General features: G+C 39.5%; 2 protein-coding genes across 2 annotated transcripts; one reads left to right on the top strand and one right to left on the bottom strand.

Moving 5' to 3' along the window:
• Positions 1–303: 303 nt before the first annotated feature.
• Positions 304–7,353, bottom strand: LOC103131937 (uncharacterized). Its single transcript, XM_016667029.1, has 2 exons — positions 7,129–7,353; positions 304–3,133 (listed from the first exon to the last, which is right to left on the bottom strand). Exons 1-2 carry the CDS (start codon positions 7,263–7,265, stop codon positions 514–516), a joined length of 2,757 nt encoding a protein of 918 aa, XP_016522515.1. The 5' UTR covers positions 7,266–7,353; the 3' UTR covers positions 304–513.
• A 1,915-nt stretch (positions 7,354–9,268) lies between these two features.
• Positions 9,269–13,538, top strand: dnajc25 (DnaJ (Hsp40) homolog, subfamily C, member 25). The gene is made up of 5 exons (XM_007543675.2): positions 9,269–9,632; positions 10,437–10,589; positions 11,203–11,573; positions 11,643–11,742; positions 12,518–13,538. Exons 1-5 carry the CDS (start codon positions 9,339–9,341, stop codon positions 12,638–12,640), a joined length of 1,041 nt encoding a protein of 346 aa, XP_007543737.1. The 5' UTR covers positions 9,269–9,338; the 3' UTR covers positions 12,641–13,538.
• Positions 13,539–14,603: the final 1,065 nt, after the last annotated feature.

The raw sequence follows: 14,603 nt of genomic DNA on the forward strand, positions 1-14,603 counted from the left end.
CACTTTTTGGTCATTTTTAAGTTATAAATCACACCAGAGTCACAACAGTTTGACTACATATAATATATATATGAAAATTGTGATACATGTCTTACCAGATCTATCCACTAGATGGAGTCAGTGAGTCCGTTTGGTATGTAAGGTTGAGGAAACTGCAGTAACAGACTGAATAAAGACATGATACTGTTTGTTTTTACTCCTTTATTAGGAGACATTAACATTTCATTCTTCAACAGACAGTCCTGTATATCTTTCTCTTTCTCAAACTGTTTTAATATTCTTAAAACTACTCCTAATCTTTTATTCCTTACATCCTTATCCCTCTTCTTCTTTGCCGTTTTTCCACAAATAGCGATTTAAAACTATATTATTCTGATTTATTTGTCTGAAACACACCTTGCATCCACACTGTTCTGTGCTAACTATCAAAAAGACATTCTCATTTTATGGGCCAAATGCAGCTCTTTGGGTTAAACTAATTTCTTGAAGCAATTGTTTTGGTTTGCCTTTAGGTCAGTACAGTGGAAGGAGGAACTTCCAGGATTCATCCCAGCCAGATATTGGCTTAAAGCTCATCTGTTTTTTCATATTTTCGGGACGGACGAAGAATCTCCAAGACTCTCCCCATTCCTCCAGGAACTTCTTATAGGCGCTGTCTTCAGGCATAAGCTTACTGTTAGAACCGCTGCCTTTCTTGGGACGAGGTTGGGTTTTACCCAGCAGGTGGCATCCTGCCCACTTCCTCTCCGATTGTTTCTCCTTCTCCATGCCAGAGTATAGTTGCTTCCTCATTTTGATCTTTGTTGGTAAAATCACCCTTTGATCACTGAGTTCTTTGGATCTACCTTTGGTTTTAAGCTGGTCATTGGGTTTCTGCAGGAACCGGTAGGAGTTTGCCCAAACTGTGGCTGAAGCAAACACTTTGTTTAGGTCGGATTTATTGTTGGTTTGTATCTTGTTTTTGCTTGACCATAAAGCCTGGTGGTAACCAGGGTTCTGGGGAGACTCCATCCAGGGCTGATCCAGTTGGGGCGTTGGGTTGGCGAGTCTGAAAGATCTTCCCCACTTACATCCACATTCACTCAGGATGGGATGTTGCTGCTGAGCTGAACTACTTTTGCTTGATTGATTGCTTAGAAGTGATTTGATGCTCCATGAGGAGATCCACTGTTTCTCAGGGTATCTTTGGACAAATATCTTGTTGTCAAAGGATCGGCTCACTTTAGCTTTCGCTCCTTCTGAGGACATTATGCTTTTTGGGCGTTGGATCTCAGTGGATTCATCCACCCACTTGTCTGTCGATACTAGTCCAGTCCAGTGTGGTGTGTGGTAGATAGACCACTTCCAGGATTCCCTCCACTGAGCAAATGATGGTTTGTCATGTCTCATTTCTGTTTCTGTGATCATCCAGGAATCTTGCCAGTCTGATATGGACTTGGCATGACTTCCATGTTCCCTTGAGTTATCAGGAACATTCAACTTTCTTTTGTCGACTTGATCTTTGGCTTGTGCAGGTTCTGATCGATGCTGGTGCCTAGAGAATTTCCAGGATTCTCCCCAAACCCGTTCACTTGTTGGGCCATTTTTAGGGAATTCCTCCACTGAAATCTCACTCTGGTGCCTCTCCCAGTTCACCCGGACTTGCGTTGAGGTGAACCAACCTTGTTGCCACAGCTCAGGGTTCTGATTCAGAGGCCGGCAGGTAAACTTCCAGGAGTCTTTCCACTCCGACGCATTGGCCTTTGAATCTTCCCCTTTCTCTGACTCTCTGAAAGGCTTCAGAGGATCCGGCTTGTACCTTCTCCTCTCCTGTCTCATTCTGTGTTTTATTGCCTTCCAGGAGTCCCTCCATTCAGAAGGTGGAAGTATTTTCTGCAGGTGCTTCAGAAGAAGTATCTTTGACTCGGGGAGCTCCCTCCTTGTGTGATGTATCACATCACGTCTTAGTTGCTCGTACCTTGGGTCTACTTTCTCTGTCGAGTAATTGACCTGAGGGATCTTTTCCACCCTTTGAGTCTCAATCTTTGGTGGTAAGGCTTTGAGGACTTTATCTATCTCCGCACAAGGTTTTGAGGTATTCTTCGGTATCTCCCATGACTTGCTCCATTTGCCCATCGCCTCAAATTTATCGCAGAACTGAAGGTCTCTCTTACAAGTTGTGGAAGTGATTTTGTGAAAACCATCTCTCTCCAGGCTGTGATCGTCAAGGCCGTGATGATGGTTCTCAGAGGAACTCTGCTTGTTGTTGAAGACGCCGCCTGCTGTTTTCCATGAACTGGCCCATTCTGGACTGAGCGGTTTCTGGTGACGAGGAAGCTTGAAGCTGTTGCTGCCGTGATGGTTGAGAAGCCTCCAACATTCCTCCCATTCTGGGTTTATTTCTCTTCCCATATCTTTATTGTAATCAACTGTTGCATTCAGTAAATCTTCGTTGCCTGACTTGGTGGACGTCCAGGAATCACTCCACTCTGATGAACACAAGAGTTCATTTTTGTGCTGGGTTTCCACCAGTGAAGTGAAAAATCCATGTGTAGAGGCTTTCTCTTCATCTTCAGCAGAATCTTTCTTGATTTTCTCAAATCTTTTCCAGGATGTTTGCCATTCGTCAGCGGGCAGATTCAGGTCTAGCTCCTGTGATTGCACCATCTTGTAAAAGTCTTTTCTCCAGAGATGATAGCTTTCTGGATCCACCAGGTTGGGCTCGTTTGGCCACGGCTTACCCTCTTCGGCTCGAGGTTGACAGGGAGCAAACATCCAGCACTGCCCCCAGTCTGGACTTGCGCCCTCTGCTGGTGTCGGTAAGGACTTGTTGAACTTCCAGGCCTTGCCCCACACCAGAGACGACGGCTGAGTTTTGGTGATTGACATGAGTAGCTGAAGTTTGTTGACACTTTTGTTTTGCACTTTTTTGTCCTTGAGATTTGGGGCTTGGGCAGAAAAGCTTTTCGTCTGGACTCCTGGTCTGCCAACGGGACCCGAACCTCTGCCAAGAGGAACTGCCTGAGGAACCAGCGGCTGCTTGCTCTTCCAGATGTTGTCGTCTGGCTGGATATCAGAAGGTGTAACTTTCCTCTCCACTCTTTTGTATTTCCCCATCTTGGCAGTCATACGGTCTGCCCACTCCTTGTTGATTCTGTGCAAACAAAAAAGAACAAAAGGGCAAAAAAAGTTAATAAAACACATCTAATCATTATTTATTAATTTTTTGACATATGAAACCTACAGTCCAAACTTTTAGTTCCTAACATAAATTTTCTAGGTTTTCTGAGCCAAAACTTGGTAGATCCACCTTTAAACCCCAATTATATTAAAGTGGTTTAGTTCTTGTTTGGAGGACTTTTTTCCAGAAATGTTTTGTACATCACTGAATATTTTGCACATCTTCTAAGATCTATTGACTGGTTATTTAGATTGGCCTGATTTAAAAGATAATTGTGTCACAAACCAACACAAAAAGGAACTATATGCTCCAGAAAACCTGTATGGTGTGGAGATAATTCTGGGTTTCTTGTTCTGGAGTGAATTTGGTTGTTCTGTTTATATCCAGGCCTGTGATGATGAAAACCTTTTGTAGTCTGAGGTAAAGTTACTGAGGGGTAAACTGATGCTACCATCTGGCAGGTCTTAAATAACACAACAATGTTTTTATTTATAGAAAATCTGTTACGCCCTGCTGCTAGGAGATCAGACTACACTGCTCACACTTAAAAAAAAGGAAAAATACAATTAGGATGCATTATTTACCCTAAAGTTTTAGTTCAACAAGGAAATCAATGGTTGGTGTTTTTCATTGTTGTTGTTTTTTGTGTATTTTCAGATCTGGTATTGAGGAAAACAATGGAAACTTCAAATAAAGTTGGAGGTTTTTTCCAGTTTTGCCATAAATTGTTTGGTGACACCTGAATAATTATCAGGTAACTTTATGTGTTGTTTCAATGGAAACTTCTGAGTTTCAAATGTGAAAAATTTTCAACTTTTGAAACTGAAATTTTCATGTCCCTCCCTCCCCCCAATTTCTGAGATTAATCTAAGAATTTCTTTGTTCTTTTTTTCTCGCTAATTTTAAACTTTAGGAGCTCAGAAATGTCCTGGGAAAAGCACCGTTGTAGCTTTCTCTCTGCTCTGAGTCAAACCAACCTGTTCCCCTCCTGGCCTGTGGGGGCGCTGCACCAAGAACCACTGAAGGAAACGACACAAAAACCTCTGAAGACACTGAGAGCAACTTCCTTCTTCACAAAATGGAAACAGAAATGGAGGTGTCAGATTTTAGTGGTTGTAGGATTTCTGTTTTTTTGTCTTTGGCTAAAAACCTCGATTTATTTCTCCCGCTGGCGCTAGGCTAGCCCGTTTGTTTTGGTTGTATTTACCCAGAATGCCCTGCCTTGTAGTCTGCTTCCTGCTTTTGGAGCGGCCTCTGGTCCTCTTGGTGTTCATATATGCATTCAAACTGAACCAGAGTTCACTTCAACCGAACCTAGACCGATGTTTGGGTTTGATTTTTTTGGTTCTCCAGGAAATGTTCGATTGAAAGCAGCAAAATAACCAGCTGGAAACACACATTCCCTGCAGTGTGGACCATAAATCACTGTGTCGCTCCGTCTGAGAGTTCATTTCAGCTCCCGCTAAATCTGTTGGGCTCTTCAGGCGGCTCTGGAAGTCGAGACATGGCATGTGTTCTTGGACCGGTGTGGAGATCTGGTGGCGAAGCTAACTGGTGACCTTTGCTGCTCTGGTGGGTCAGGTTCCCTGCTCTGGACAGCGTCATCATCATGATGTTTCTGAGAACTTAGCTCTTACAGAATAATTTGATAAATTCCTATTTAAAGCTATAAGGATGTTCACACTTAATAAAACATTAAATTTGTGGTTACAGCTGTAACTACCTGGCTGATCTCTGTATTAGACTGGATGAAGAGCAGATGGAGCAGCTGGCATTAAAATAAACCTGAGTGAACTGGGACTGAGATATTAATAAATACATGCTGACAACCCAGCTTGTAGAGCAAGAAATACAAAATAATTAAAGACATTTAATACAAATACAGCAATTAAAGCAGAAAGGTTGAAGGAAAGTGACTTTGGTTCACTGTTGCATGTTTTTGTTTTTGCTCCTTTTATGTTTAAAACAATACTTTGTTTTTACCCTGACAACTTTTTCAAACCATTTTTTATTTCTCTGTATTTTCCTACAGAGAAAAATACAGAGATCTTCCTGTAAACTCTAAGCATTTCTGATCATATCAGTTTCTTTCTGTTTGCCTTTCAGTACGGTGGCCCACAGGTTCAAACACAAAACGAACTGCAAAACGTGAATGAATCCGAAACACAAACAAAAAAGTAAATGCAACAGAAAAATGTTCCAAACACAGGAAACAGAAGCTAAATGGAAAATACTGCAAATACAAAAAAGCAGACAAAAAAACCCCTGAAAATATAAAATATTACAAACTAGCGCCACAAAAGTCCTCCAGACCACTAGGGGGAGTCTGGAGTCGGTAATGTTACCTAAGGTAATATGCTGCTGTTCTATCATAATAATAAAATGTCTATGCTGCTCTATAATATTATAAAAGACAATGTATGACGAGGATCTGGGCCCATGTTATTTAGTGGCCGACTCCCCCTAGTGGCCTGGAGGACTTTTGTTTTGTCTGCAGTTGCATTATTTTCTGTTGCATTGGTTTTTTGTTTGTGTATAAAAATTTGCATCATTAATGATTTTTTTAAGCGTTTTTCACCTGATGGCTCTGCTTTTCAGAACCTTTCCTTGGACTTTTCCTGCCTTTTCACTACATGCTGAGAGTTGCAAACTAAAAAGTGGAAAAATCTCCACTTTTTATATTACACCATATAAGTCATGTGATTAAGTAACAGAAATTCATCCTGCTGGAGGAAAATTCCTCGGTTTATTCTGTAAGATGTGTTCTCAGATTTAGTTTTCTTTCTTTTTTGAAAACTTTACTTTGAAAACGAGGACAGATTGTGTTTCTGCTTCAGTATCTCTGGCAACAAAAACGTCCAAAAATCAGAAAATCTTCACCAAACTTTGTTCAAACCTTTGAGCTTAAGAGTCTTTCGATTTGTAAGCGACTCAATCAGTTGGTCGACTAAAACCAGGTAAAAAAAGAAAAAGAAAAAGGCTTTAATTTTAATTAACAAAATTATTAGTTTCTTGTACTTTTATGAATGTTAAATAATTATTGACCTAAAACTGCCTTATATTTTGCAGAAAAGTTACTTGTAAATCAGTTTTCAATCATTTCAATTGCACTAAGATATTTACAATTGAATTGAGACCAAAAATACTTGGTAACATTTTGTGTTTTTACAGTGTTCTGAAAGTTTGGAGCCCTTTGGAAATCTGATTAGCATCAGGAATATCTTCAAAATATTTTATTTTCAACACTGAGAATCTGTTCAACATCTACAAAGAATCAAATTGAAGGAACGGAGTAAAGATGGGTTTAAAAAGCATCAAAGAAGAAAGAAAACCTTCAAATTTTAGAATCTTCAAAACTTTGAGTTCTTGACTGTTTTTGTAAAATTGCTGCAGAGAGAAATCAAACATCAGAGTGAATTCAAGATGCAAAACTATCTGCAGATGGAAAATGGGTTTTAGAAATCTGAGTCAGGAATCTGTTCAGCGTTGGGAATATTAAGATACAAGAAAAATCTATAAAACATCTAAACATTCCTGCAGACTCTTTGATCAAAACCATTTTTAAAGATTAGAGGAACTTCTGATTGTCTGGAAGGACATTAAAAATAAACTAGGAAGGTTTTTGCAGAGACTTGTAGCTGTTTTAAGTTTTCATAATCTCTAATCTAGCACTAAATTTAAGATTTACTAGTTTATAGAGAAAACAAACTTTGTGCCAGGAGAAAATTGGCTGCAGTTTCTGCAGGATGAAACTTCAGCCTCTGGTTTGGGTTCAGGATCTAAAATGTCAAACAGTTTGGACGTTTGGACATTTGGACATTTGGACGTCTCTGCTGACAACAGGACTTTCTGTCCTGATCAGAACAAGGACAGATTCGTCCCTGTTGGGTTCAGTTTCACCTCATCGGCTGCAGTTTGTCTTAAAATGACGTCACAGCAGAAGTTTGATGAGCGTTTAGTTTTCTCACGCGGGCAGCGCGCTCCTCTCCAGCCGCTCCTGCTCCAGAAGCATCCTCTGTCCCAACTCCCTCAGCCGGATCTCCCAGACGTTCCTCATGATGGAGGCGTCGCATCCCACCACCTCTGGGTTCTTCTCACCCGACATCTTCAGCCTGGTTCCTGCAGGAAGCAGAGCCACAGAGCCGTTAGCATCTCCATCGCTCAGCCTGCCCTGGATTACAGTGAAATCTGGATGAGACCTCCTGCAGAGACGCAGCTTCAGCGGCGATAATCAGAGTGGAGACGCTGCTGACAGCTCTGCTGATCTGTGCCGACGCTCCGGGAGCCAATAACCAGCTGATGGATGTGAGGGGCTGCACCAGCTAAAAATAACGCCCTCCCCTGACTATAGCGTTCGCTTTTTACACTCAGCCTCCATCAGCACTTTTTCCACAGAGTTGATGTTTTCCAGCTTCCTCCTCCCATAAATCTGTTTGCAAAGCTGAAATATTCAATTCTGTCAAAGTTTTGACCAACAACTGCAGCTAAAAACTAGTGAAGTCTTTCTGTACTGGATGGAAAATGGTCAAAAACAACTAAAGTTAAACTAAATCTGTCATGTATGACGGTGAATTGGGTCCATTGTAATTAGAAAAATAGAGAAGAACATTTCTGCCAAAAAACTCTGAAATTTCCTAGAAAAAACTTGGAAACTTCTGAGTTTTAAAAGTTGAAAGGTTGCTAGAAAAAACATCTAATTTTTGAAACATTTATTTAAAAGAACTTGGACATTTCTCAGTTTGTAAAATGGAAAATTTTAAACTTTTTAAAAAAAGTCATGTTTTTTCTACATTTTTGATGTTATTCTCAGTTACAGAGTTTTTTTAAACAGAAATTTAAGTTTTTTTCTAACTATAATGTCCCTTGCATGCCGTAATTTATGATAGCTTTGGTGGAATCTTGATTTTTCTCAGAAATTTTTGTAGATGACAAAATCATGTAAATGATGAGGATTTATCCCAACAAGAATATTTTCCTTTGCAGTCCAACTGGAAACTAATGAAGTGGAAAGGATGATCATTATCGCTGACGCCTCCCACTTCTCTTAAATCTCTAAATAAATTGATCTCTTTGAATTTTGGTGTCAATATTGTAATTCACCCACTGACCAGTAGCTACCAGTAGGTGGGGTAGTCGCTTCACTGGGTGAACCACAGCAGCATGCTGTTAGTACCAGGATGAGCTGGAGTGATTTGCCTCACTCTATAGCGGGATGCCACCTTGCATGGCAATTTCCTGCACTTCAGTTGGTCTTCTGCCTTAAAGTTTTTTTATTTTTATTTTCAGTTAAATACTGACTTGACTCATCCTTTTCAATTCCATCTATAACAGTGTTTGCAGATTTGACTTCTCTACTTCAGACCTGTAAATCTCACTATTTAAACTGAATCTCTCTTGGCCTGCAGGTGGCATATTTTTATGCAACGTCATCACTTGGGCCTGGAGTCAAAGATCTTCTATTGAAGGCAGATGTGTAGCCGTATTTTAATATGCCTGAACTGCAGCGGTTCTATCGATAGAATATTATATATAATACTAATATATAGTTCTCGTAGATCAGACCAAGGAGTGACAACCTGCCTAGATTATACAAAAGCGATGCTAATAAACCGTAAAGATTTTAATAAACTTGTAACAGTTCAAATATAAATGAGATGCATAGGTACAGATCAAATAAGCAAAAAAATAAAATAAAAATAAAATAAATAAATAAAACTGAAAACATGTTTTTGGTCTATAAAATTACTTTACTCCATTATTGAATTGAAAGGTTTTTTTTCATTAAAACTTTTTATAAAGTCATCCAAGTGCTACATTTGTTGCAAGATGTCATTTTTTACAGTGCGTCTTGATGTTTACCACAAACATCTTAATGAATCAAAAATAAATCACTTTTATGCAAATATTCACATTTTAATCAAACCCATAAAAAAACTAAACTCCAATATTTTACAAGACAAACGCGATAAGTAGGTCATAAATATCTCCTACATCAATAAAAACCGTGTATGTTATTTTTTAAACTGAAAATTATAAGACAAAACATCATTTTCGGCGCTAACCTGAAAGTTTATTTTGATCAGAGTAAACATTCTTTTCCGGCGCTCCTGTGACGTAAGCAGAACGCGACGGCGCTTGGAGCTCCGTGTCTGAGCAGCAGCAGCAGCAGCGGGGAGAGATGGACGCGTTCCCGGAGCGGAGCCGCGGCCTGTGGCGGCTCACGGTGCTCCTGCTCTCCGTGTCGTCGCTGCCCGCGGTCACGGCGCTGCTGGAGGGGCTCTACTGCGGGACGGAGGTCTGCTACGACGTGCTGGGAGTCTCCCGGGAGGCCTCCAAGGCGGAGATCGCAAGGGCTTACCGGCAGCTGGCCCGCCGGTACCACCCGGACCGGTACCGGCCCGAGGAGCCCGAAGATGAGGAGAACTCTCACACAAAGTTCCTGCTGATTGCTACGGCTTATGAGACACTGAAGGTTTGTAACGGTTCTGTCCCACTTTACTCTCATTCAAAAACTTTATTTAAATGTTAGCTGTGATAAGTAAGGTTCCCCTGTAGCAGTCCGCATTACAGCGAACCACAAACAGCCTCTGACTGAAGACACTCAGGGTTGTCCAGAATGTTCTGGATTTTATGAAAAGTTATTTTTTGCTCCGTCATCTCCAGTGGCTCTTATCTACTGCGGAGTATTAGGCCCATACTAAGAAAAATAAAATAAACGACAATAAAGTCATACAAAAATAGTCAAAATAATATACAAATAAAGTAATAATTAAATAATAAAGTTTTAGTATTTTGACAAAAAAGTTGTATGAGACTAAATTTGAAATAATAAAGTTTCATATTATTCCAACTTTATTTTCGTACAAATTCTCGTAATATTACGACTTTATTCTCATTATTTGTATGTTATTTTCACGCGACTTCTCGTAATACGAAGACTTGAGGTCTGGACTTTGACTAGACCACCTGCATCCTGCAGATCTGCTGCTGCGTTTGGATTTATGGTTCAAATTTCTTCTCATTTGACTCTAGAACATGTTGAAATACAGAAAAGTTCATTACTGACTCAGATATTACCCAAGCCCACATCATCACCCGTCCACTGTCGTGCTTTAGAGTTGGTACAAACATCTTTCTAAAACCTCCATCTTGATTTTAGAGAGGAGAGTTTTTCCCCGTTCTAAACTTTCCAGCCAGCCTCTAGTATTCTGTGTTTTTATGTTATTTTTCTAGTAATGCTGGATAATCCTGATTTAGGTTTTTCTTCCCTCTGCAGGATGAAGACTCGCGGCGCGACTACGACTACATGCTGGACCATCCTGAGGAATACTACCAGCACTACTACGCCTACTACCGCCGCCGCCTCGCCCCCAAGGTCGACGTCAGGATCGTCATCCTGGTTGCCATCTGCGCCATCTCTGCCATCCAGGTAGGAGCGCCACCTTCAGACTCAGTTCTGGTTCTGTAATTACATTTTGTTTTCATGAGGACATTTATCATTTATTCATATCATTGATTTATTAATAAATAACAAAAATATTTATTAGTTTTGATTCTTGGGGACATTTATTTTTTACTTATTAATAGTGAATACATTTATTTAGCATTAATGAATAAATGTATTTATTAGTAAATAAAACATTTATTTTTAAGTATTAAAAAAATGTCTTAATAAATGAGTTTTTATGTTATTTGCATATTTATTATTCATTTATTTAACAAAATATTATTTACTAATTTATTTATAAATAATGCATTCATTACTATATTAAATTTGAATAAATTAGAATAAAGGAAATGACATTAATGCGGGTGCACAGCGCCCCCTGCTGGCTGGAGTTTATAAATAAATATAAACATGTTAAACAAAAATCTACATTTAGAATCTATTCCACATAGATCTGTGGATCTGAAGCGTTCTGGTTCTGGATGTGAAACGTTTCCTCCAGCCTCTTCCAGTCCCAGTATAACCAGTGTAACCAGTGTAACCAGTATAACCAGTGTAACCAGTATAACCAGTGTAACCAGTGTCTGCTCTCCAGTACGTCAGCTGGTGCAGCAGCTACAACAAGGCCATCAACTACCTGGTGACCGTCCCAAAGTACCGCATCCAGGCCATGGAGATCGCCAAGCAGCAGGGCATGCTCAGCCGCACCAAGGAGAAGGGCAAGAACCGGCGCTCCAAGGAGGAGATCCGCGAGCAGGAAGAGGAAGTGATCCGTGACATCATCAAGAACAAGATCGACATCAAGGGCGGCTACCAGAAGCCGAGCCTGTCGGACATCCTGCTGTGCCAGATGGCGCTGTTCCCCTTCTACCTGAGCCGCTACGTGGCCTGGTACGCCCGCTGGGTGTACCGCTTCACCGTCTGCCGGGAGGAGTACGGCGAGGAGGAGAAGCTCTACCTCATCAGGTCAGTGGCGCCGGCCCGCGCCGCTCGGTTCTGGCCGAGGTTCTGACGGCCCGGTTCTGCTCTCATCAGGAGGAACATGAAGCTGTCGCAGGCGCAGTTCGACAGTCTGGAGGAAAACACCAAGCAGACGTTCCTGGAGAAACAGCTGTGGGTCCGAGAAAACTACGAGGTACAGGGCCCCTTTAAGAAACTCTGGGCCAATCAGAGGCCACTTCCTGTTTCAGCAGGTTTAAAAATAAGAGAAAAGATACTTTCACTCCAAACTGCTAACACTGATTCAAAAACAGATTTATATATTTATATTTTATATTTTATTTACAAGATTAAAGCGATAAAATTAGAAGAATAAAAGTTATTAAATAACGAGGATAAACTCAAAATGATACGATAATAGATTCAATAAAATCATATAAATACAGGAATAAAGTCGTCATTTGAGATTAAATTTGAAACTATGAGAACAAAGTCATGTTATGAAAATAAAGTTATAAAATTACAAGAGTAAAGTTAAAATAATACAGGAATAAAGTTGGAATAGTAAAATAAAATCATAAAAATGTAAAAATAAACTTGTAATTACATGAGAATAAAGTCGTAATAAGAGAAAAAAAGTCTTGTTACAAAAGTAATCGTAATAATACAACAATAAAGTTGTAAAATGACTAGAATAAATTACTAATAGAAGAAAAGTAACGTGAGAATAATTATAATACAAGAATAAAATTATTCTGTACGTTTAAATTCTCATTATTTCTACTTTATTGTTTAACAACATTTTTTAGTAACTTTACGACTTTATTTACGTTAACTTTGTTTTCGCTGCCTGGTTCTAATACTACACTGTAATTATCAGACTCTGTTTTTATATCTTTCATATTTCCAGCGCCTGGTTTTAATCTCCTTCCTGTTATCCAGCCTCTGAGTCTCTCCTGCTTTCCTTCCAGGCCTACAGGAAGGAGCGCGAGGAGGAGATGAAGGCGAAGCTGGCGACCGACCCGAAGATGAAGCGGTACCGCCGCTGGATGAAGAACGAAGGCCCAGGCCGGCTGACCTTCACAGACGACTGAGGGCGGCGGCGCCCTCCAGAACCAACGCACCTGCCTCAGCGCCGGCTCAATGCCCAGCCCGGTCCGACCCGGCCCGGCGCCGGCGGACTCCAGCCCGGCTGTTTGCAGCTGTCGCTACAGATATTTTCCTACAGACGCCTCAGACTGGCTGAATAAACTGCGAGCTGAAAGCTTGACGTATTTCTGTATTCTAACATTTTTACCCCATTAAAAGAAGCAGATCAAGTCTATATTTAAGATTAAATGACGTTTGTGATGATTGTTATTTCCTCCACATTTCAGCCTTTTAAGCCTGAAACATAAATATAAGTGTCCTTTAAAAAGGCAGCAAAGGATAAACTCCTGCTGCTGCTGAAGCCGTTACGTTGTTAAAGAGATGAATGTTTTTCTGTTGTGCCTGCAGCGTCTGGCGCTCCGATGCTGCACAGCTGAGCTCGGCCTTTCCTGCAGTACCACAGCGTTCCTCCGGGGGCGGTGGTGAGTCGCTGTGGCGGTTGTGCTGCTTTCTGTTGTTTGACGGCTATGCAATGTGTGGGTTAACGCGACAAAATGGCCGAAGTTTAGACTCAAAGGAACGAAACGCTTCAAGGTTTTTAGGAAACGGTAAAATAAAAATGGTTTCAGTGTTTTAAAGCACCAACAGAAGTTCTGGTTCTGTTCTGGTATAGAAAATAGACCAGTTTTCACTGGGATCTGGCCTTATTGGGCTAATTACAAACAGAAATAAAAAGTTTACGATTACATGGTAATAAACTGTATTTTTTTCAGATTAGGTGAATATATAAATCCAGATCAAGACATTGTTTTTAAGAACTGTTGGGTCTTTTTTATATCACCCTCTGGTTCCTATAAATCCTGTTTATCTGTTGGATTAAAAATAAAATCTGATTTTTTTTCATATCAGATCCAGTTTCCATTTCTAATGGGTCTTTCCCCTGGATTTCTTTCCTAAAAAAAGGGAATTAATTACAGAAAATAATTTATTATATATTTGCTACTTTTAGGGATAAAAAGTGAAGAAAAAAATGAAAATTTGCAAAAGTCAAAAATGTTAAACTTTTGAAACTCAGAAATTTCCAAGTTTTTTTTTCTTGAAAATTTCTGAGATTAATCTCAAAATGTCTGAATTTTTCTGAGGTACTTATTTTTTTCCTTTTATCTCTAATGGCTATAATATGTTATAGCATCATTTTTAGAAAGGAAAGTGAGAAGAAAAATTTATTAAAATGGGATCTGGTAAGAAAAACATGGAGAAAGATTTGTCTCTTATTTGAGTTTGGGAATTTATCTAAAATTTATAAGTTGTGCTGCTTTCTGATGTACGATGGCACATCAGGCCGATTGTAGACAGAAAAAAGGAGCAAATTTTCACACAAAAATTGAGAATAACCTCAAAAATTTTAATAAAAATTTCTGATGATTCTCAAAATTTGAGTTTTTTTCCTACTTTTCGGACTCAGAAATTTCCCAAATTTCTGAAAATAATCAAAGTTTCTGAGGTTTTTCTAGGAACAACAGGAGCCCAGAAATGTTCAAGTTTTTTTCTACACGATTTCTAAGATTGTCAAAAAAAGCTTCTACACAATCCTGATTTCTGATTTTTCTGCTCAAATTTTCAACTTTTGTTGCTCAGAAACTTTCAAGTTATTTCCAGAAAATCTGAGATTAATCTCAATATTTAAAATTTTTTAATGGAAATTTACTTCATTTTTTCCGTCTACAAAACGCCGCCATAGATTTGGGTTATTTGCTGAATCTTGCACCAAAAAGAGGTTTGAGTCTGGGAGGAATGTGACAAGTTACAGTTTTATAACTGAATAAACTTTAATAAAAAACTCAATTCATGAAGTTTGTTGCTGATTAAAACATTGATGTAACTTAAACTAATTGTCTCTTCTGAGGAAAAACAGAAACGATGCGATAAGATCAGATAATGTGTGAAACTGAAGGGAAGATGATTTTC

This window comes from Poecilia formosa, unplaced genomic scaffold, assembly GCF_000485575.1.
Source record: "Poecilia formosa unplaced genomic scaffold, Poecilia_formosa-5.1.2 Scaffold876, whole genome shotgun sequence".
NCBI classification, from domain to species: domain Eukaryota; kingdom Metazoa; phylum Chordata; class Actinopteri; order Cyprinodontiformes; family Poeciliidae; genus Poecilia; species Poecilia formosa.

Coding starts and splice junctions, on each gene's coding strand:
- LOC103131937 (XM_016667029.1), bottom strand. CDS start 7,265: ATGTCGGGTGAGAAGAACCCAGAGGTGGTGGGATGCGACGCCTCCATC. Junction 3,134..7,128: donor GAGAGGAGCGCGCTGCCCGC/GTGAGAAAACTA, acceptor TTGTTTGCACAG/AATCAACAAGGAGTGGGCAG.
- dnajc25 (XM_007543675.2), top strand. CDS start 9,339: ATGGACGCGTTCCCGGAGCGGAGCCGCGGCCTGTGGCGGCTCACGGTG. Junction 9,633..10,436: donor CGGCTTATGAGACACTGAAG/GTTTGTAACGGT, acceptor TTCCCTCTGCAG/GATGAAGACTCGCGGCGCGA. Junction 10,590..11,202: donor GCGCCATCTCTGCCATCCAG/GTAGGAGCGCCA, acceptor TCTGCTCTCCAG/TACGTCAGCTGGTGCAGCAG.